Source organism: Arachis stenosperma, chromosome 7 (assembly GCF_014773155.1).
Source record: "Arachis stenosperma cultivar V10309 chromosome 7, arast.V10309.gnm1.PFL2, whole genome shotgun sequence".
Taxonomy (NCBI): domain Eukaryota; kingdom Viridiplantae; phylum Streptophyta; class Magnoliopsida; order Fabales; family Fabaceae; genus Arachis; species Arachis stenosperma.
Window position 1 is genome coordinate 2400717 of NC_080383.1, and position 21815 is coordinate 2422531.

The following is a 21815-nucleotide window of genomic DNA, read 5'->3' on the forward strand; positions in this document are numbered from 1 at the left end:
AAATCTATTAAAAAACTAACTCCAATAACTATATGTTAATTATTTTTATAGATTAAAAAATATATATAAAAATTGGCACCTCAATATTAAAATCTCTGGATCCGTCCCTGCTAGCAATATACGAATCTATCTATTGTATGTAATGTTATAAGATGGAGTGTACTGATTTTTTTTTCATTGGACATTTTAAGATGTCAGGTATATTTACGGACACTGAGATGAATGAGCAATACCAGGAGGACGATGACTTTAACCAACAAGAGCTAGTAAGTGACCAAGATATGATGGATAAACAGAATGAATTCGAACAAGATTTCAGAGATGAATTTACCGAGGGAGCTTTTTTTCTGAATCTGATATGTCAGATTATATCGTTGAAGCCGCTTATGTGGTTGACTCCGTGCAAGACATTACATCTTTGAAATTTAGTGAGAATTTTGCGGAGGAAATTGGCAAATACCACTTTTCTACTTTGCAGCTTGCATTTGATTTTTATATGAAGTACTCAAAGTCGAAGGGCTTTAGTGCAAGGAAGAGCAAGACCTTCAAGAATAGTAGTGGCGAGATTTACAGACAAATGTTTGTATGCCATAGGCAAGGATTCAGGATGGAGAAATATTACACGATGGAAAAAAGGAAGAAGGAGCCTAGATTGGAAACAAGAACTGGATGTGAAGCCCGAATGGATGTTAAATTTGTACCATAAAGTGGAAGGTGGCATATCTTTTATTTCTCTGACGAACACAACCATGATCTTTGGATACACAATTCAGTGCTATGTTGCCTGCCCATAGAAAAATGTCAGAGGCAGATATTATGCAAATGATGAACATGCTAAAGTCAGGGATCAGCACCTCACAGATATTTAGTCTTCTAGCTAGTCAAGCAGGCGGGTACGAATTTGTTGGCTATGGTCCCAGAGATATGTACAATGAGATTGCTCGGCAAAGGCGTCAAATTCCTGGAGATGCAGTTGAAGGATCCACAATTATATTTCAAGGCATGTCACGATTCAAGAGGTTTGTTACGTAATTTGTTCTGGTCTAATGAGATTAGCCAACTAGACTACCGACTCTTCGGGGATGTTATTGCTTTTGATGCTACGTACAAGAAGAACAAGTATAATTGTCCATTAGTAATATTCAGCGGGGTTAACCACCACAACCAAACAACTATTTTTGCTGCTGCGTTAATCGCGGACGAAACTACTGATACATATGTTTGGCTCCTGCGTCAGCTCATGTTTGCAATGAGGGGCAAGACCCCGACCTCAATCATAACTGATGGGGCCATGGCGATTAGGAATGCAGTGAGAGATGTATTTTCCGAAGTCAGACATAGATTATGCACTTGGCACCTTATTCGAAATGCAACTAGCAATGTTGGAAATCCATCGTTTACATCTAAATTTAGAAAAATCATGACAGGAGACTACGAGATTCCCGTGTTTAAGCGTAAGTGGGTTCAGCTTATTGAAGAATTTGGCATTGAGGATAAGCCGTGGGTGATCAACATGTACGAAGAGAAGCATATGTGGGCTACTGCATATCTAAGAGGAAAATTCTTTGCTGGCTTTAGAACTACATCAAGATGTGAAGGTTTACACTCAGTTGTGGGAAGGTATGTGGGGTCGCGGTATGATTTGACAAGTTTTGTAGAGCATTTTCAAAGGTGTGTAGCACACATGCGCTTTAACGAATTTAATGCTGATTATGAATCTACACGTGGGGTGCCCGTCATGCAAACTTGTATAGAGCTGCTAGAGAGATATGCTGCTGAGTTATACACTCATGAGATATTTCTTTTCTTTCGGCCATTTCTCTCCAGAGCTGGATCAATGCGGGTTCTGAACATAGATAATACCGATGATTGCATAAAGTACATTGGATGCCTGTTTTGTACAGAGAGCTTGGTCGGAGTTACGGAATCATTATTCAGACTGAGTTGTGATATCATTGTTTCAATGCGACTTACAGATTCAAGGATTTTATCAATTATTTCGTCCCGAGCCATGTTTTCAATTCTCATTAACTGCAAAAAAGAATGGTAAAAAGGTTATAATATCTAAATTATTTTACATAATATATATTAGTTACTGTTTGTCACATCAAATTACCTCCATGCTAGAGAGGACCTTATCCACTTTACTAGACAATTCTTGAACTTTATTTAGATCCTCGCTTTGAATAACATCGTCATTAATAACTTGGTCATCTTGTAGAAAATAAAAAAATTAAAGTTTAAATTACTCGTAATACATTATACTAGATATTAAATACCCATTAAAGATTACCTTTGCACTAGGAATTGTAGTTCCAAGTTGATCACCAAAATCAACTTTGATAAAATCACAGTCCAGTGACATATTCTGTGTGTTGGTAGCATCATTAGAGACCCCCACTATATCTTTGTTAGAAGGAATATCCATGATTATTATCAACGGAAGAATATATTACGAGTAGACTTGGTTGAAAGGCAAATAGTTAAAATAATTTGTCAACGTATACAAAATTAGTCGGATTGAATATATATATATACCCAAAAAAGATAACAAAATTTGAATTCTATCTTTTTAAAAATTTGCGAAACAGCCGAATAATCTTAAAACTGTTTAAGATATCTTATCTTTTAATTAAAAACAAATACTTCTCAATTTCAACTTAAGAACATATTTTCAATTTAAGAAATTAAATTTGATCAATTTATCTAATTATATCTTATCTATAATTGTCTTTAATTAGCTAAATACTCAAATGAAATTCAAAATAATAATAATAATAATAATAATAATAATAATCTTAGAAGGATCATATTTAAATAAAAAGTTTTAAAATTGGTAGATAGACTATGCGAAATCAAGCCCCCACCAATCGATTGAAGTATACTTAAACACAATGTTCCAATCGATTGTTTTGTTATTTTAATCGATTGGAGTACACTTAATTACAGTACCAATCGATTGAATTTGGAAAAAATTCAAAGTCATCACATTTCAATCGATTGGGTACCATTACCAATCGATTGAAATTGGCAAAATATTCAACTTCATCACTATTTCAATCGATTGGATTACACTACCAATCGATTGAATTTGGCTAAAACTTCAATGTCATCACTTTCCAATCGATTGTATTTGGCAAATCCATGTTGTTTTCGTGAATTCAATCGATTGAGTAACAACAAACAATCGATTGTTTTGAGGCATTCATTCGATTGGAAAGTAACTTCAATCGATTGGTATAAGCTTTTTACCATTCTACCTTACAACTTTCAATCGATTGTTTTGTGATGTAGCGTAAACCAATCGATTGAGTTATCATTCAATCGATTGTTTTGAAAAACCAATCGATTGAATTTCAAGGAAACACGATTTGGAAGCCATGGACGAACGTAACGAGATCAAAGTTAATTTTTTAATCAATTGGAATTATTAGGATGAATGAAGGATATACGATAAAAAAAACTAATTATTAAATTCATATTGTTTGGTATTGTAATCCTAACGAGATCAAATTCAATCATATTGAATTTACCCAAACAATATTAGGATTACAATACCAATCGATTGAATGCTGAAAAAAACACATTTAGGACACTTCCCAATCGATTGAAGTTTCAAACCAATCGATTGAATTAGAAGTTACGTGCAAAGTTCAATCGATTTTTAGCCGGAACCAATCGATTGAATATTGAGACCAATCGATTGTTTGGAAGAATTCAATCGATTGAAAATCATAAACAATCGATTGAATTACATAAATTTCACATTTAATTCATTGTTCAATCGATTGGTTACTATGACCAATCGATTGATTTATGCAAAACCATGCTTACCAGGAATATACAATCGATTGTTTAGTGATAAACTGAAATCCAATCGATTGGGTTAAATTTCAATCGATTGGTTTGATAGTCCAATCGATTGGATTTCAGCGAAACACGATTTCATGACTCCTCAGGAACGTCTCGGATCGAATGTAATATTTTAATCGATTGGGATCCATGGAGGATATAATTGTTGTTGTTTTTGTATTTGATTGTTAATGAACATGATAGATTTATGATAAATTAATTATTTATAAAATAAAAAATCATTTTTATAATTATATAAAATATATAGGGTCAATTTATAATTAAAATTAGTTAAAGAACTATGTAACAGTTGTTAAAAAATCTTAAAAAACATGTTTTTTACTTGGACCACTAAATGGTCCAAAGGTTCCTGGACCACCGAATCCTGTGCCGACAAATTTAAACCAAAGTTGGAAATAGTTTGATATTTTTTGGTATTTTTTTTGGATGTAATTGCTTTATTGATCAATGTCATCACAGCAAACATTTATAGGATGAAGAAAGGATTTTGGTTGCAAACTTTGAAAGCAAAAGCTTTAGTTCATTAAAATATTTAAGTTTGTACTTTATCTAAAGGTCTTAAACCGATGATGATATTTTATGTAGTGCTTTAGATTTAGAAGATATTTTAAAATTTATATTAGATTATAATTATGTTTTAGAGTATTTATTTATAATTTATTTGTTATTTTAATATAAAATAGTTTTTTCGATTGGATCATGATTCAACTGGTTGATCACTAAACCAGTAAACCAGTAACTAGAGCAGTTTGATGGCTGGTTTGGTTTTCAGAACTTTGGTTTGAACCCCTAACTTTATAAATGGAGCGCCATTTACCGCCATAGGCTGCTATGCATATATATATAAATTATAATATATAAATATCTTACATCAAATTATTTTTATTTAATTTATTTTAATTTTAGTTATAAATTCACTTATTCTTAAATTAATTATATTTTTATTTAATAATAATTATAAATTTATTTATTTTTTCTTTTCATAATTATATAATATCTATTTAGTATTATTTTTTAATAAATACTTGTAGTATATAATAATATAATAAATATAAATTAATTAATAAATTATTAAAATTTAAAAAAATAGTTATTTTAATATAAAAACAATAAAAATATTTATAATAAAATAAAAATAATAAAATATTTATTGTTTTTGTTCTATATTATTTTAAAATAGTTTAATATTTTTAAAATATTATTAAAAATATGTGTTTTAATTTTAAATTTTTAATTATTTTTTATTTTTTATTTATATAGGACTGAATTAACCGTCAACCAGTGACTCACTAACTCAGTAACCTCACCGATTCAGTTCGGACCACTATGGTTTGAACGGCCAGATGTGGATGAATTCCATGGAGTTTGGAGTTTGGTTACTTCACAATTTACGCTGTGACACCGTCACACAGATTCCAAATGCGCTTTCTCTCCAAAAAACTGTTGCTTGCTCAAAGAAACAGAAAGTACTTCATCAGCATCATCAGCTCTCATTATTCCACTCTCGCTTCACACACACTCATCTCACTCTCTAACCGCATCACCACTCTCCATTCTCTTCTCCAATTCCACGCCATTGCCATCACCACCGGCAACTCCACCAACCCCTTCATCGCTTCCAAGCTCATCTCTCTCTATCACAACCCTTCTTCCTCCTCCGCCATCTTCCTCTCCCTTCCTCCTTCCTCGGCCGACACCTTCCTCTGGAACTCCATCATCAAGTCTCATTTTTCACGTGCCGATTATGCCCATGCGCTTCAATTTTACTCCCTTATGCGGTGTTCTGATGTTCTGCCCGATCATTTCACTGTCCCCATGGTTGCTTCTTCATATGCCCACTTGATGATGGTTCAAGATGGGACGAGCCTTCATGGGTTGGTATCAAAATGTGGACTTTTTGGTTGTAATTCAGCTGTGGGGTCTTCGTTTGTGTCCTTGTATTCGAGGTGTGGACTAATGAGGGATGCATGCTTGGTGTTTGATGAAATGCTTGTGAGAGATGTTGTTGCTTGGACTGCGCTTGTGGTTGGGTTCGTGCACAATGGGGAGAGTGAGAAGGGTTTGAGGTGTGTTCGTGAGATGATGCTTCATGGGGTCGATAGTGAGAGGCCTAACTCTAGGACATTGGAGGGTGGGTTACTTGCCTGTGGGGATCTTGTTGCTTTGTCTGAAGGAAGGTGTTTGCATGGTTTTGTGGTGAAAACCGGGATTGGATGTGAACAAGTTGTGCAGTCATCGCTTTTGTCTATGTATTGCAGGTGCGGGGTCCTGCAGGAAGCTTATCAGTCATTCTCTGAAGTGATAAACAAAGATCTGGTGTCTTGGACATCAATCATTGGAGTTTATGCAAGGTTTGGGATGGTGAATGAATGTGTAAGGTTGTTTTGGAAAATGCTAGAGAATCAAGTAGACCCTGATGGAATTGTTTTAGGTTGCATTCTTTCAGCCTTTGGTTATTCGGTGAATGAATATGAAGCGAAAGCCTTTCATGGATTTATCATACGGAGACATTATATAAATGATGATGTGGTTCATAATTCGTTGCTGTTTATGTATTGCAAGCTAGGGATGTTAACTTTGGCAGAGAGGCTGTTCAACAATTGCCAACATAGCCTAGAGTGCTGGAATTATATGGTTAATGGCTATGGTAGAATCGGCAACAACACAAAGTGTGTTGAACTCTTTAGGGAGATGCACTATTTAGGTATTGATTCTGAATTAACCAGCATAGTTTCAGCAATTGGTTCCTGTGCCGAATTAGGACAAACCAATTTAGGAAGGTCGATTCATTGCAATGCTGTAAAAGGTTTTATGGATGCCAATGTATTGGTTGCTAATTCACTCATACAGATGTATGGAAAATGTGATAAGATGACCTACGCTTGGAAAGTATTTAAAAGGTTGGATAAGGATGTTATCTCTTGGAACACTATGATATCAGCTCATATTCATGTCAAGGATTATAAAGAGGCTACAAAGTTATTTAACAAGATGATTAACGAAGGCCATAAGCCCAATACAGCAACTTTTGCAATAGTGCTTTCAGCTTGTTCTCACATTGCATCTCTGGAGGAAGGAGAAAGAGTTCACCGCTACATAAACGAAAGAGGTTTCGAGCTCAATTTACCTCTTGGCACAGCTTTGGTTGATATGTATGCTAAGTGTGGGAAGCTAGAAAAATCAAGGCAGGTATTTGACTCAATGAAAGAAAAGGACATAGTTTGTTGGAATGCGATGATTTCGGGCTATGGAATGAATGGATATGCAGAATCTGCTCTGGATATATTCAAGCATATGGAGAAATCAAATGTTAAGCCAAATGGAGTTACCTTCCTTGGTCTTCTCTCTGCATGTGCCCATGCCGGGCTTGTCGAAGAAGGGAAACATTTATTTGCTAAGATGCCATGTTACTCTGTGGAACCAAATTTGAAGCACCACACTTGTATGATAGATATTTTAGGAAGGTCGGGTAATCTGCAAGAAGCGGAAGCTCTGGTCCTGTCCATGCCCATTCATCCAGATGGGGGTGTGTGGGGAGCTTTGTTAAGTGCTTGTAAAACTTACAATCAAGTTGAGATGGGAATAAGGGTTGCCATGTATGCTATTGAATCTGAACCAGAAAATGATGGATATTATATGATGATGGCCAATATGTATAGCTCAATTGGGAGGTGGGAAGAAGCAGAAAATGTGAGAAGGACAATGAAAGAGAGGTGTTCACTGGGAAAGAAAGCTGGTTGGAGTGTGCTGTAAGCTAAATGGCTTGTTTTATGTTCAAAATTTCCTTTTAATGGAGTCTAATATTTCAAAATGTAAAAGGAACATAAGGCGCCTTACCTACGTGTCAATAGGTTTGTGGTTCTCAAATTTTCACCATAGATAAAGTATCAAAATGTTTTTTCACTGGCCATCTGTCTTACTTTGAAGTTCACATGCTGTTTGAATGAAAAACTGCAAAATAGCTTTGGTGAGAATTCATTGTGACTGATTAAGATGCTTAAGTTAGATTGATATTGGTGAGTTAGCAACCGGCTGACTGTTGAGTTTTGTTTGAACTTTGAACTTGTATAAACCTGTAGAGAAGTGCATATATTCTTAATAAAGATTCTTTTCCTGCTAGCTGGAAGCAGTAGATTTGTGTTTATGAGTGTTATAGAAATTTGGTGAAATGATCCTGTGTATACTGGTTTTATTGAAGTATGTTCATGAAGAAGTGGAATAAGTTGCACATAGTTTCTAAATTCAGTAACACAAGTAACATATTCTATTAAACAGATCTCAAATTACACAAGTATCTCATAGCTGTCTTGATATTCCTATTGAGCAATAGTGACCTTGAATTGTTGTACATCAAACACCTTTATAACAATCCTCACTACAACACAAGACACTTATGCTACATCATATATATATATCTGCTTGCACACATGAGGGGAAACAACACTGATAAACAAGTAGTTTATTTGAGGGGTCCAAAATGGCTATCTTAGAAGCTTATTTCATTGCCAATTAATCACACTGAAGTTAAGACTAAAAAGGATGCTTGTATAGTTGTAAAGGACTCAACCTTCCTGAGTTGCTTCACTTGACTGCAGAGCCAAAGAAAGAATCATGAAGCATTCTTTACCCAAATCAAATACAAGCATACGTAGTTTATATATTGAGTTTAATTCAGAGTTAAGGACTTAAGATTATTACCTTAACATGGAGGTTTCTTCATACCACATTTACCGGGCAAGGCCAAAGCATTTGCAGGGTTTATTCCAAGTGCAGGTAGGGCTGACTTGTAGGTGCAAAGGCAAGGGATATTGGCACCTCGGACAAGGGCGCAACATTGCTTGTTCGGTGGTGGCGGGCGGTTGCCGGTAACTGCTGCACGGCATACGCCTAGGTTGTCGGTGTTAATGTTACATATCACAACAGCTTGAGCTACTTCACCACCCAAGAAGGCAATTACCAGTGCTGCTACCAGCCATTTCATCATAGTGTTGCCACTGGTATGTGCCATACTCTTTACTTAACCAGGTGATGAATTTGCCAAGTCTAGTTTATCATGTTTTGTGTTGCCTCAAAGTTAAATTTATAGTGATGCTTAGAGTGTTGGTATAGTAATTAATTGCATTTGTTTTGTATAAAAAGTCTTACTTAATTGTTAAGTGTATCATGTGAGTCCAGTCTGTGTTCACGGGATAGGTTTACATCAGAATAGTGAGACTAATCATAATAAAATATACTATAACTGGTCCCATAGTTGCTGTGAGTAACAATAATTCCAAGTACCGAAAGGTACTTTGTATTTGGTTGGTTGTTTGATAACAATGTCAATAAGTGAACCAATAAAGAAATGAACCTGTTAACTTCTTTTTTGGCATCTTATATTTGTGACTTGGAGATCATAATTTCAAGCACAAAAAGGTTATGATATTTATTATGAAAATATTAAGGAAGTAAATCTTATTGCCTACACGGTGATACAGAAACAAGAAAAAGTACTTCGAGATTTGCATTTTATTTTGGTACTGGTGCAATTTATTGGTCTTCGAAGAAACAACCAGTAGTAGCTCTCTCTACCGCTAGCAGAATATATAACACTAGCAAGTTGTGAAACGCAAGTAGGGGTAAAATCTTGTGCATATCTATAAAAATTTTAAACCCAATTTCACCCTAACCCTACATAGTACATACCCTCAACCACAATATGAAGCACATTTGAAATTATTTGTATTCTCAAAGATAGTCCGTGAATGCATAGTATTCTCCTCATGTTTGTCTTTATGGCAGCGTTTGTTTTCAGGTACTGAGACAGAGACCGAGAGACTGAGATTCAGTATTGTGTTTGTTAGTTCAGAGACTGGTACTAAAATTTCTGTCTCTGTCTCCAAAATTTCAGTATTTCAGTACCTCCAAAAAGTAGGGACACAGAGGACTGAAATTTTTAGAGATGGAGACTGAAACTTTAATAACATTTTATACCTAAAATACTTTCATTTCAATTAATTAATTCCAATTTTACCCTTTGTGCAAATTAAATTAGAGTTTCATTCTTATTTCAATTCCTGTCTCTCATTTTGCACCAAACAGAATACTGAGATTTGTTTCAATCCCTGTCTCTTAGTCTCTGTCTCTCAGTCTCAATCTTTCTGTCTCTGTCTCTCCACCAAACACTACCTATGTGTATAATATATATAAAAGAAAAAGGTTGGCAGAAACCTTCCTGGAATATGAATGGATATTGCAAAAATGTCAACATATAATGCTATTAAAGTTGAGAAGAAAACATTAGTGGGGTTACGATGGATATTGCACTTATGGACAATAAATTATGTCATCATATAGTTCAGAATTAGACGCCATGTTGTGGTCCTATTCTTACTTTCCAAAGAGTTGCATTCTTTGATTTTCTGAAGTCATTGTTTGGTGTCGAGTTTAGTGTTGGAAGAATTATATCTCGTAATATTTTTAATGCTCTATCAAGAGTATTCTTGATAAGATATTAGAACTTGACCCCGAATACGAACAAAGTATTTTTTTGCTAAGTAAGATTGGCTACATGGATCTAACAACGTCATTGTGTCGGGCCTATACATCAGGATGCGATAAAATTTTATATTGGCTGTCTCAAGTTACAAACCTACATGGATTCGAAAACAGCATTGCATGGTCACCATGCCTAGGGATGTAACAAAGTTTTACGTAAACTATTGCAAAACTTTGCTTGTTTTTCCGGACTTGAGACCGGTTATGTAAACATAGGCCGAATTCGATAGGGCAATAGCACATTTTGGCTTTTTCTTTCAAAACCGCTAAACTAAGGTTTATGGATGTAGTAATCACAAGTTTGTGGCGGTCTCATCAATAGTAACAGTCCCTTTGATTGAGACTACTAGTAGTTAAGGTGTAACTATCTCTTTTTCATTATCCTCTTGTTTAGTCTTCCTTACATCAAGTCAATGTATTCAAATATTCAATAAATAATTAAATATTGCTACTACAAGATTAATTCTTCAAGTACTATAGCGGTTAAAATCTGTTTTTTTTTTTTTGACAAACTTTATTACCTTTGAGGTTTTTAATTTTTATTACCTTTTGCTCACTTGTTTTGCTTGGCAAACTAGACCTATTTTATTTTGTATGTTTTCATTTTTTTAAATTTTGTGAAAAACAATATATATTGAAATGCAAACTAAATATGCGTATGAGTTTTATTTTGAGTTGAGGTATTGGGTTACTAATATATTTGGTCATGGGTCAAGATAATTTGAAATAGAATTGAGCTTCTCCAAATTTTTGGTCAAAGGGGCTACTCTTGTGGATTATCCTTCAGTTATTTAAAACTGGGCTCAAAAAGAAAAGTCTCTTGATAATTCTTAAAAGGCATTGTTGAGGTAGCTTGACCCAAAAAAAAAGGCATTGTTGAGCATGTCCCAAAAAAAAGGGGATTGTTGAGAGCTTATTATTATTATTAATTTATTTTTTTTTTTTAACCAAAGATAGAAAGACCGAATCCATGACCTTTTAAGTGAGTATCTGTGACCTTTTAAGTGAGTATGGAAAAATTATATCATTTGAGTTATTATTATTATTATTATTATTAGACATCCACATTCTTATTAAATATATAGAATTATTTTCACCGTTAACTTTTTTATTTTCATACTTAAAAAAACTATTCTTGCTTAAGAAGGTTCCAAAAAACGCTTACATGGACATGTTCTCATATAATGAATCTCCCTTTATGAATAATTCATTTGTCCTAATAATTACATGTGTTTATTCTTATCATTAAGAAAGGAAACTAAAAACTTTTTTTTTAAAAGAAAAACAAAAATCTACAACCACCATTCAAATGTTGTCTCGAGAGATAGTGAACCTACATGATATTTTCTATAATTGATCATTGAGAATGAAATGAGAGTATATAAATATGAAAAGGAGGGGCACATGGGTCATTGTCATGTACCATGGGTGAACTCAACCATAACAAGTAGATCTCGGTCGGTTTGGCGGTGCTGTTAGCAACTAACTAAATCCCATTAAGCAATCATTTCCACGATCTTAAATATTTAATAATAATTATAACATTCCCAAAATCACACAATGAAAGTGACCCTTCTTTAGTTAACACCTGTAACTTGATTCCCTTTTTTATCTTAAATATTGATCACCTAATTACAAAGTAAAATTAATGATTAAAATTCTTCGCAAAATGATAAGTTTATTACAATAATAGTGATTATTATGGTACCTAAAAAATTACCTAATTTATTAAAAAATAAAAAATTAATATTTAATTTTAAAATATAAAAATAAATAATATTTAAAATTTATTAGACACTAAATTATACATATCATAGAGTTTACCTAAAATAATAATGTCATGTATCTCGAGTATAATAAACTTGTGTGAAAGTAAAGAAAACTACAAATGAATGCGATTTATTTTTTCGATGTGAAGTAGGTTAAGACTTTGAAATTTGAAGGCTAAAATAGTAAAAGAATATATCCTTATGTTTACACCAAACAATATCACACTTATTCCAATTCCAATTCTAATCTGTTCGATTGTCGGGTTCCGGACAGATCGGGTAAGCAAGTGTGGGAGTGAGGACGCCTTAGCTTTGGTCGCGCTGTTTGTGGGTTGTCGAGTAGCCGAGCACTTGTCTTGGAGAGATGATGAGGGGGGGTGCCACCTGCAAAGACACTCCGACGCTCAAGTCAGCAATGTGCAGGCGGGCAGAATAAAGAGGTGAAAGGATATGACGTACCTCGAGGAAAGAGCCAGCTTTCCCTTTATATACATGTCAGTCATGGGCCCCTCATGGAGTCAGGCCCGTATCCCAAAGGACGCTATCCCACAGCCGCGTGTGAGCCGTACAGGACGCGTGTCCGGGTCGGTTGGAGGGCGTGTAACCGGGTCGGGTAGAGCTTGAGCCGGGTCGACCCGTGCGAATGCCGGGCCAGGCCGTAACAGTGCCCCCACGCGCCAATGGTAGTCGTGGGAGCTACCAATGGCGCGTCGTCTCGCGTCTCGTCTGGTCGGCCTTTCGTGAGAAGGGTACGCTCCCAACGCGCGTGTCCTTTGGTTGCGCAAGCAACCGTTTCATCGCATCGTTCCTTGCGCCGAGCATTGAATGCTCATAATGGTGTGGAAAAACCCTGTTTGAAAAGACTATTCTGCCCCCAGGTGTTTCGCGCTTTTGGGGAAGCAGTTTTTAAACTGTTTGGTTTTGTGTTTCTGCATTTTTCCACACTTCCCATTCCTCTCCTTCTTCTTATTTGACATAAGATCTCAGAGTGTTGCTGTGGCGTCTTCGTTCATCCTTCCTGCATTTTCCCAGACTTGCAACTTCATCTTCTTTCCATCAATTTAGGTAACTTTCGAATCAATCTCCCTTTTATGCATTATTTCTGCGCGTTGTTGTTTGGTTTTTGCTGTTGTTGCGTAGCCTTTTGATTGCGACTAGACGTGTTAGGGGGGAAAGTACCATTCCAGGGTAGGTTTGTTATTGTTCTTTTCGTGCTTTAGTCTCGTTTGGCCTTGGTCGGGGAGTCGTGGGGGTAGCGTCTGTATTCGGCCTGAGCAACCGATCTCTTAGACTGACTGGATGGTCCCCCCATGTAGGTATGGCTCGCACGGTTTCCCGGGCTTCCGTTAACCCCGCGGCGTACGATCCATATGCTTGGGTCGTTTCCGACGTGAAGGATTCGCCTAATCAAATGGGCGAGGAGGAGCTCACCGAGTTCCGACAAGCCGGGTACTTGTGTGGTGGGACTGACGAGGAGGCCAATTACGACGTTTTCGTCCCGGCTCCTCACGAGCGATTGTACGAAATCAACTTCCAACCCCGCCAGGTCGCCGACTGGATTTGGTTCTACAAAGCCATGTTCACTCAAGTCGGAGTTCGTATTCCGTTTTCAGCCTTTCAAATGGTGCTTTTAAATCGAATTTCCGTGTCACCGTCGCAGTTGCATCCGAACAGTTGGGCCTCGATCCGCTGTTTCGAGATGGTCTGTGAATATCTCGAACTGCCGGTGTCCGTGAATGTTTTCCTCTTCTTCTTCACCCTCACAAACCCTTCTAAGGAGGGGAAACACAAAAAAGGGTTCATGTCCTTCCGGTCTGCCCAGGGTCGGAAGATTTTCGGTTTGTTTGAAGATTCTTACCATGGGTTTAAGGACAAATATTTTAAGGTCCGCCCTGTCAAAGGTCGTCATCCCTTTTGGTTGTCTTTGGAGGGGGTACGGCTCATCCCGACTTATTGGAGTTTCGGGGCAGGGTCCAATACTTTTATTAAGGTAACCTATAGAGGCATGTCGGCGGTGGATAGGCAGATTGCCGAGGTGTTGATGGCAGTTTTTGGGAAGAACCAAGTAAATCCCCACCTCCTCATGGGTGACCGGGAGTCCGGTCGTAATTATATTTGTGAGAAGCTTTTTACTTTACCCTTTACCTTTTTTCCTTTTATTGATACTATGCGGCGATTAACCGACCTTCTTTGCTTTCCTGCAGTGGATATGTCTGCGTCGGTGACGGGTCTTCCCGACTTGTTTCAAACCTTTCTAGGCGATGGTGATGACGAGGAGGGTGACGAGCAACCCGCCCCCGAGGGGCCTGATGCTCCTCCGGAGGACAAGGATGTTCCCGAGCAGAGGGCCGCAACCGACGAGATTGGCACCTCGGCTCAAGGTGCCGCGGTTGAAGGTGGCAAGGCAGTCCATGCCTCCCCTTTCCGCGAGGTGATTGGAACTGGGGGTTCCGTGCCTAACCCGGATGTTGAGGTGGAAGAGGTCCCCAACCCGAAGAAAAGAAGGAAGGCCTCCACGGCGTCGTCTAGCCCTGAGGGCGTCCTTACTGTCATGGAAAGGAATTTTGACGCCGGGAACTTCATAGACTCCCAGCTGATCCCCGGTACTGAGGAGTATTTCCACGAGTCATCCCTTGCCGGGCAGGCGAGGTGGATGTATCGCACTCTCCTGCGCGGCGCAGTCATAGCTCGGAAGGCCGAGTTCGAACTGTCCGGGATTGAGTCTCTCCGTAGGAGGTTGGATTCTGCCGGGAGGGCTAATAACGAGCTAAAAAGTGAAGTTGAAACCCTTCGGGAGCAATTGACTCAATCTTCGGAAAAACTGGACGCTGCCGAGAAGAAAGCCACCGCTGCCGAGCAGAAAGCTACCGCCGCCGAACAGAAGGCAACAACTGCTGAGAAGAAACAGAAATAGTCGGACGCGACGGTTGAACGTTTGGTCGAGCGCGAAATGGCTTTGGAGGGTCAGGTCGGCGTGGCGCAAAAGCGTGTGGCCGAAGTTGAGAAAGAGAAGCAGGCCGTGGAGGCCGAACTGGCAACATGAAAGGCGAAGTATAAAGACGTCGTCAAACAGGGGAAGGGTGCGATTCTGGCGACCGAAGAGGCTCTTAAGGCTCAGGTCAAAATCATTGCTCCCGAGTTCGACACATCGGCAATTGGCGTTCGTAAAGTCATTAAGGATGGCCAAGTTGTCGATGTCCCCAAAAAATGAATCCTTTGTTTTAAAGTTTTTGTTTTGCCGTTTTGTTTTGGCTTGTGAATAATCTTGATTTTAGCCGTTTTGGCTTGTGAACAATTTGACCTTAGCCGTTTTTATTTTGGCTTGTGAACAATGACCTTTTTTGGTCGCTTGCTCGTGTTGTCGCGATAAACCTTTTCTTATTCGTCTGATCGCGTTATCGTTTCTAACCGTTTTGGTTTATAGTTGTCGTTTATTCGTCTGATCGTGTTATTGTTCCTATTAACCGTTTTTGGTTTGTAGTCGTTTATACCGGCGGCCCGTGGCCTTTCGTGTAGTTATTTGTTACAACGGTAGTTGATGATCTCCCGGGGTGATCAGTCCCGGGTCGCACGTCGTCGTTAGTCATGACGAGATGGTTTATCTGAAAAGCGGAGATAAAATAGGGTGGAGAATTTGCACAAGTATATCTTATTCGGTAACCACATAAAGGACTTGAAAGCTACTATAAAGTTCAAATGACAAATTAACTACTTAGCTAGATTAGCCGGCATGTCGTTCCGTCCTCTAGGAGTAGAATCTTCTAAGGTTGTCCGCGTTCCATGTCCTCGGGACCTCCTTGCCATCAAGCTTTTCTAACTTAAAGGCTCCTTTTCCCATCACCTTTTTGACTCTGTAGGGGCCTTCCCAGTTTGCCGCTAGCTTGCCCTCTCCGGGGGTCGGCAGGCCGATATCATTCCGCCTTAGGACGAGGTCGTTTGGCTCGAATTCCCTCTTGAGCACTTTGGTGTTGTAGCGCAGAGCCATTCTTTGTTTTAGCGCCGTTTCTGTCAAATGGGCCATTTCCCGGGCTTCATCTATCAGGTCCTTTTCTACGGTTTCCTCTACTCCTTTCAAAAGCAACCGCGGACTCGGTTCACCGATCTTTACGGGTATTACTGCATCCACCCCGTACGTTAGTCGGAAAGGAGTTTCCTTGGTGGAGGATTGCTCGGTTGTTCGGTAAGCCCAGAGGACCGATGCTAGCTCGTCGGCCCAAGCACCCTTTTTGTTGTCCAGCCTCTTTTTTAGCCCTGAAAGGATAACCTTGTTGGCGGACTCCACTTGTCCGTTCGTCTGAGGGTGTTCTACCGAAGAGAACCTTTGTTTTATGCCCAGGCCGTTGAGGAATTCCATGAACTTCTTATCAGTAAATTGCGTGCCGTTGTCGGAGATGACGACTTCCGGTATCCCGAATCGCGTTACCACCTGCCTCCACATGAACTTCCTGCAATTAGATGAGGATATGCTGGCTAGCGGTTCGGCTTCTATCCATTTGGTGTAGTAGTCAATTGCGACAATGAGGTATTTGACTTGCCCCGGGCCGACTGGGAAAGGCCCTAAGAGGTCGACTCCCCATTGAGAGAATGGTCGAGAAGTCGTCAGCAAGCTTAACTCGGAGGCCGGCGCCCTGGCAAAGTTGGCGTTCTGTTGGCACTTTACGCATTTTTTGACGAACTCTTTGGAGTCTGCCATCATCGACGGCCAATAGTATCCGGCTCGGATTAGTTTCCTCGCTAGGGCCTTGCCTCCGATGTGGTGCCCACAGCAGCCCTCATGGACTTCCCTTAGGACGTAGTCCGTCTGATCGGGGTGAAGGCACTTCAGTAGGGGTTGGTTGAGCCCTTTCCTGAACAACTGTCCTTGGATGACGGCGTATTTGGCCGCTTCCCTTCTCATTTTTGCCGCGTCCTTTCATCACTGGGGAGTTTGCCGTGTTCTAGGAAGTCGGTGATGGGGTCTAGCCATGAAGAACCTAGGCTTGTCACGTGCAGTGTGATTGCTGGTTCTCTCGTCATGCCTTGGATGAGAGACCGGTTCCCTTCTCCCGGCTTTGTGCTAGCTAACTTTGACAGGAGGTCTGCCCGTGTGTTCCTTTCTCTAGGTACGTGGTGGACCGTGACCTCTTCGAACTTTTGGCTCAAGCTTTTAACCTTTTCCAGGTACTTCTGAAGCAAGGGGTCTTTGGCTTGGTAGCTACCGTTTACTTGGGAAGTGACGACTTGGGAGTCACTGCATATTTCCAGTCTTCTCGCGCCGACTTCTGCCGCTAGGGTTAAGCCTCCTATAAGGGCTTCATATTCTGCCTGGTTGTTCGAGATGGGAAACTCGAATCTGACCGACTGTTCGTATACAACCCCAATCGGGCTTTCCAGGATGATCCCGGCACCTCCAAAGGTCTGGTTGGAGGCTCCGTCCACATGGAGCTTCCACCGTGTACCCACGTCTTCGCTTGGGTCTCCCGTTACTTCAACTAAAAAATCCGCCATGGCCTGCGCCTTGATGGCTTGCCGGGGCTCGTACCGTATGTCATATTGGGAGAGCTCGATGGACCAAGTCATCATTCTTCCCGCCAGATCGGGTTTTTGGAGAACTTGCCGGATCCCTTGGTCTGTTCTGACGACAACTTGGTGACTTTGGAAGTACTGTTTTAACCTTCTCGAGGAAGTTAGGAGTGCTAAGGCTAGCTTTTCCAACTTGCTATATCTTAATTCTGCCCCTTGCAGGGCCCTGCTTATGAAATAGACTGGCTGTTGAGCTTTCCCGTCCTCCCGTACCAGAACTGCGGCCAGGGCTTCGCTTGTTATAGCGAGGTATAGGTATAGTGGTTCCCCGTCCTTTGGCTTCCCGAGAACGGGAGGTGCCGCCAGGATTTCCTTGAAGTGTTGAAAGGCTTCTTCACATGCGGGTGTCCACTCAAACGCCATCCCTTTCTTCATGAGGTTAAAGAATGGCAGGGCCTTTGTCGCCGAAGCTCCGAGAAATCGGGATAGTGAGGTCAACCGTCCTGCCAACCTCTGGACGTCCTTGATGCAACCCGGGCTCTTCATCTGGAGTATCGCCTGGCATTTCTCCGGGTTAGCTTCTACCCCTCTCTGAGTTATCATAAATCCCAGAAACTTGCCGGCTTTCATGGCGAAGGCGCACTTGAGGGGGTTCAGCCTCATACCGTGTTGACGGAGGGACGCAAATACACTTGCCAGGTCGTTCAAGAGGTCGTCAGGTCGTGTTGTTTTTGCCAGGATGTCGTCCACGTAAACTTCAAATGTTTTCCCTATGAGGTTGTGGAATATCCTGTTCATCAGCCTTTGATATGTTGCCCCCGCATTTTTCAAGCCGAATGGCATTACCTTATAGCAAAAAGTTCCTCCTGGCGTTATGAACGCCGTCTTGTCTTCGTCGGGACGGTGCATCGGTATCTGATTGTAACCGGAGTAGGCGTCCATGAAACTTAGATACCGGTATCCCGCCGCGGCGTCGACGAGTGCATCTATGTTGGGGAGGGGGAAGCAATCTTTGGGGCATGCTTTGTTAAGGTCAGAGTAGTCCACGCACATTCTCCACTTGCCGTTGTGTTTTCTCACCAATACCACATTCGAGAGCCATGTCGAGTAGTCCACTTCCCGTATGAAGCCTGCTTCTAGGAGGCTGGCCGTTTGCTTGGCTACCTCCTCTGCTCTTTCCGCCGACATCTTTCTCCTTCGTTGAGCCACTGGGCGTGCTTCCGCCTTGACGGCTAGATGATGTGAGATGATTTTTGGATCTATGCCCGGCATGTCGGCTGGTGTCCAGGCGAACAAGTCCCTGTTGGCCCTTATCATTTCAATCAAAGGTTCCTTCAGCTCATGTGGGAGGTTCTTGTTAACGAATGTGAACTTTTCCTCTTCGTCACCGATTCTAAACTTCTCCAGGTCCCCTTCTGGTTCTGGCCTCGGCTTGTCCTCTACTCTGGCATCAAGGTCGGCTAGGAACACGCCGGATGCTTCCTTGGACTTCTTTCGAAGGGAAAGGCTGGCGTTGTCACAAGCGACCGCCGTCTCGAGGTCCCCCCTTATGGTCCCTATGGATCCGTCATCGGTAACGTACTTGATGACTAACAGCTTTGTGTTAATTATGGCTTCGAAATCATTGATTGTTTTTCTTCCCAAGATGATGTTGTAGGCAGTGGAATCTCGGAGGATTACGAACTCGGCCATTGCCGATCTTCGGCCTTGGGCCTGCCCCACCGAGATTGGCAGGGAAATTACTCCGTCCGGTTTGATGAAGTGGTCGCCCAACCCGATAACCCCGTGCTAGTGAGTCGTCAGGTCGGCATCCTTTAGCCCTAGCGCGTCGAACACGTTGCGGAACATGATATTTGAATCAGCTCCTGTGTCCACAAGGATCCGTTTGACGAGACCGGTTCCCACTCTGGCCGTAATGACCATGGGGGGATTTTCCGGGGCGTCGTTGAACCATTGGTCTTCCGGGCCGAAAGAGATGGAGGGATGCTTCCTAGAGTTTTGCACCGGGGATGAGATCGTCAGAACCTTAGCGTCTTTCCTGTGTGCCGACCGGGATTTTGGCGCAGCGTTTTTGGCCGTTACCACGTTTATCACAGTGAGGCCGTGGTCTCTGTCCTCGGGTTCTTGTCGCCGTTTGGCCGAACGGGTTTTGCCTTCTTCATCTTGATCGCGATAACGTCTCCTCGGTTCCCTGATGAGGTGGGAGAACGCGGCCAGCTTTCCCTCCCTTATCGCTTGTTCCAGTGCATCCTTCAGGTCAAAACAGTCCTGTGTTTGATGGCCATAACCCTTATGATAATCGCAGTAGAGGTTCTTATTTCCTCCCGTACGGTCCTTAAGTGGTCGGGGTTTCGGCAGGATTCCCTTCTCTGCTATTTGCTGATAGACCTCCACGATGGGGAGAGTGAGTGGGGTGTAGTTGGTAAACTTCCCAACCCGAGGGAACGGTCTTGGTGCCTTGTTTGATGCTTCCTCCCTGGCTTTTTCTTTTGCTCTTTCTCCGTCACCTGGTTGCCGAGCTTGGGTGTAACCGGACTGCCGTTTATTAGCAGCCACGACTCGGCTGACTTCCTCGTCGTTTATATATTCCTTGACTACCGTCTGGATCTCATGCATCGTCCAAACCGGTTTTGTGGTAAGGTGTTTTCGGAAGTTCTCGTTGAGGAGGCCGTTTGTTAGGCAAAGGCTGGCCACCGAGTCGGTTAAGCCGTCGATTTCCAAGCATTCGTCGTTGAACCGATCTAAGTACCTTCTGGTCGGCTCTCCTGGTCTCTGGGTTACCCCTAGAAGGTTGATAGGGTGCTTGGCCTTTGCTATCCGCGTTGTAAATTGGGCCAGGAATGCACGGCTGATGTCCGAGAAATTGTAGATGGAACTTTGTGGGAGGCCGTTAAACCATCTGATCGCTGGTCCTGCTAAGGTTACCGGGAAGGCGCGGCATCTTACTTCGTCTCCAACTCCCTCGAGATTCATCCTGGCCTCAAAGGCCGTGAGGTGTTCCAGAGGGTCCTGAGTTCCGTCGTACCTCATGTCCGTTGGTTTGTCGAAGTGTTTCGGCAACCGGACCTCGAGGATAGATCGGTGGAACGGGGTGACGCCCATTATCACAGGTTGTCGTGTTCTTCCGTCTTCGCGACCTCTCGCTCGGCGGGTTGGTCCGCCGCGGGAGTAGATGATCGTGTCATTTCGTCTCCTCATTATGGGTGACTCCTCCCGCGTGCTCTCCGCTTCCGTCCGGGATGCGGATGTGCGCCGCGGGCGGCTTCGGTGAGAGTCTTCCTCCTCGCCCCCGGGGGATGGGGTATAGCTCGGATCGGTAGATCGTCCATCCCGCTCCCGGTCGGCCAGCTGTCGTTCTAGGTTCTGAACTCTGTGGCGTAGCTCCTGCATTATTATGGCGCTATCGCCGCCCGTTCCCCCGAATGGTCGTGTTCTCGTATGTCGTTGGGGGGACCTCCGCCGCCCCCCTTGCGAGGCGACGGAGGCTGCCCCCTCCGCTCCGGCTGCTCGAGCTTGGTCGCCGGGACCCAGCACGACTTCCATTCAGGCAGGAGTCCCCACAGACGGCGCCAATGTTCGATTGTCGGGTTCCGGACAGATCGGGTAAGCAAGTGTGGGAGTGAGGACGCCTTAGCTTTGGTCGCGCTGTTTGTGGGTTGTCGAGTAGCCGAGCACTTGTCTTGGAGAGATGATGAGGGGGGGTGCCACCTGCAAAGACACTCCGACGCTCAAGTCAGCAATGTGCAGGCGGGCAGAATAAAGAGGTGAAAGGATATGACGTACCTCGGGGAAAGAGCCAGCTTTCCCTTTATATACATGTCAGTCATGGGCCCCTCATGGAGTCAGGCCCGTATCCCAAAGGACGCTATCCCACAGCCGCGTGTGAGCCGTACAGGACGCGTGTCCAGGTCAGTTGAAGGGCGTGTAACCGGGTCGGGTAGAGCTTGAGCCGGGTCGACCCGTGCGAATGCCGGGCCAGGCCGTAACATAATCTAAAACCTAAAATTGGGATCACACCTTCTGCACTCAAGGAGTCTTGTTACTATTTATTTATTTACTCGTGGATAAGAATAAAGAAGAAATCGGATTATAATAATCAAAAGACAAGGAATACAATATATATATTTTTTCTCA

At 41.8% G+C, this 21815-nt stretch overlaps 3 protein-coding genes and 1 long non-coding RNA gene across 4 annotated transcripts; 3 read left to right on the forward strand and 1 right to left on the reverse strand.

Annotated features, from left to right (window-relative positions):
- The first annotated feature begins 358 nt into the window (after nucleotides 1-358).
- On the forward strand, nucleotides 359-869 carry LOC130941183 (putative protein FAR1-RELATED SEQUENCE 10). Its single transcript, XM_057869597.1, has 2 exons — nucleotides 359-697; nucleotides 795-869. Exons 1-2 carry the CDS (start codon nucleotides 359-361, stop codon nucleotides 867-869), a joined length of 414 nt encoding a protein of 137 aa, XP_057725580.1.
- Nucleotides 870-931: 62 nt separating this feature from the next.
- On the forward strand, nucleotides 932-2050 carry LOC130941184 (protein FAR1-RELATED SEQUENCE 5-like). The gene has a single exon (XM_057869598.1). The coding sequence runs from the start codon at nucleotides 932-934 to the stop codon at nucleotides 2048-2050; it is 1119 nt and encodes a 372-aa protein (XP_057725581.1).
- Nucleotides 2051-5175: 3125 nt separating this feature from the next.
- On the forward strand, nucleotides 5176-8017 carry LOC130941759 (pentatricopeptide repeat-containing protein At4g39952, mitochondrial). The gene has a single exon (XM_057870338.1). It carries the CDS (start codon nucleotides 5293-5295, stop codon nucleotides 7624-7626), a length of 2334 nt encoding a protein of 777 aa, XP_057726321.1. The 5' UTR covers nucleotides 5176-5292; the 3' UTR covers nucleotides 7627-8017.
- Nucleotides 8018-8114: 97 nt separating this feature from the next.
- On the reverse strand, nucleotides 8115-8925 carry LOC130941760 (uncharacterized). The gene is made up of 2 exons (XR_009070709.1): nucleotides 8572-8925; nucleotides 8115-8462 (listed from the first exon to the last, which is right to left on the reverse strand). It is a non-coding gene; the product is annotated as an uncharacterized LOC130941760 (long non-coding RNA).
- Nucleotides 8926-21815: the final 12890 nt, after the last annotated feature.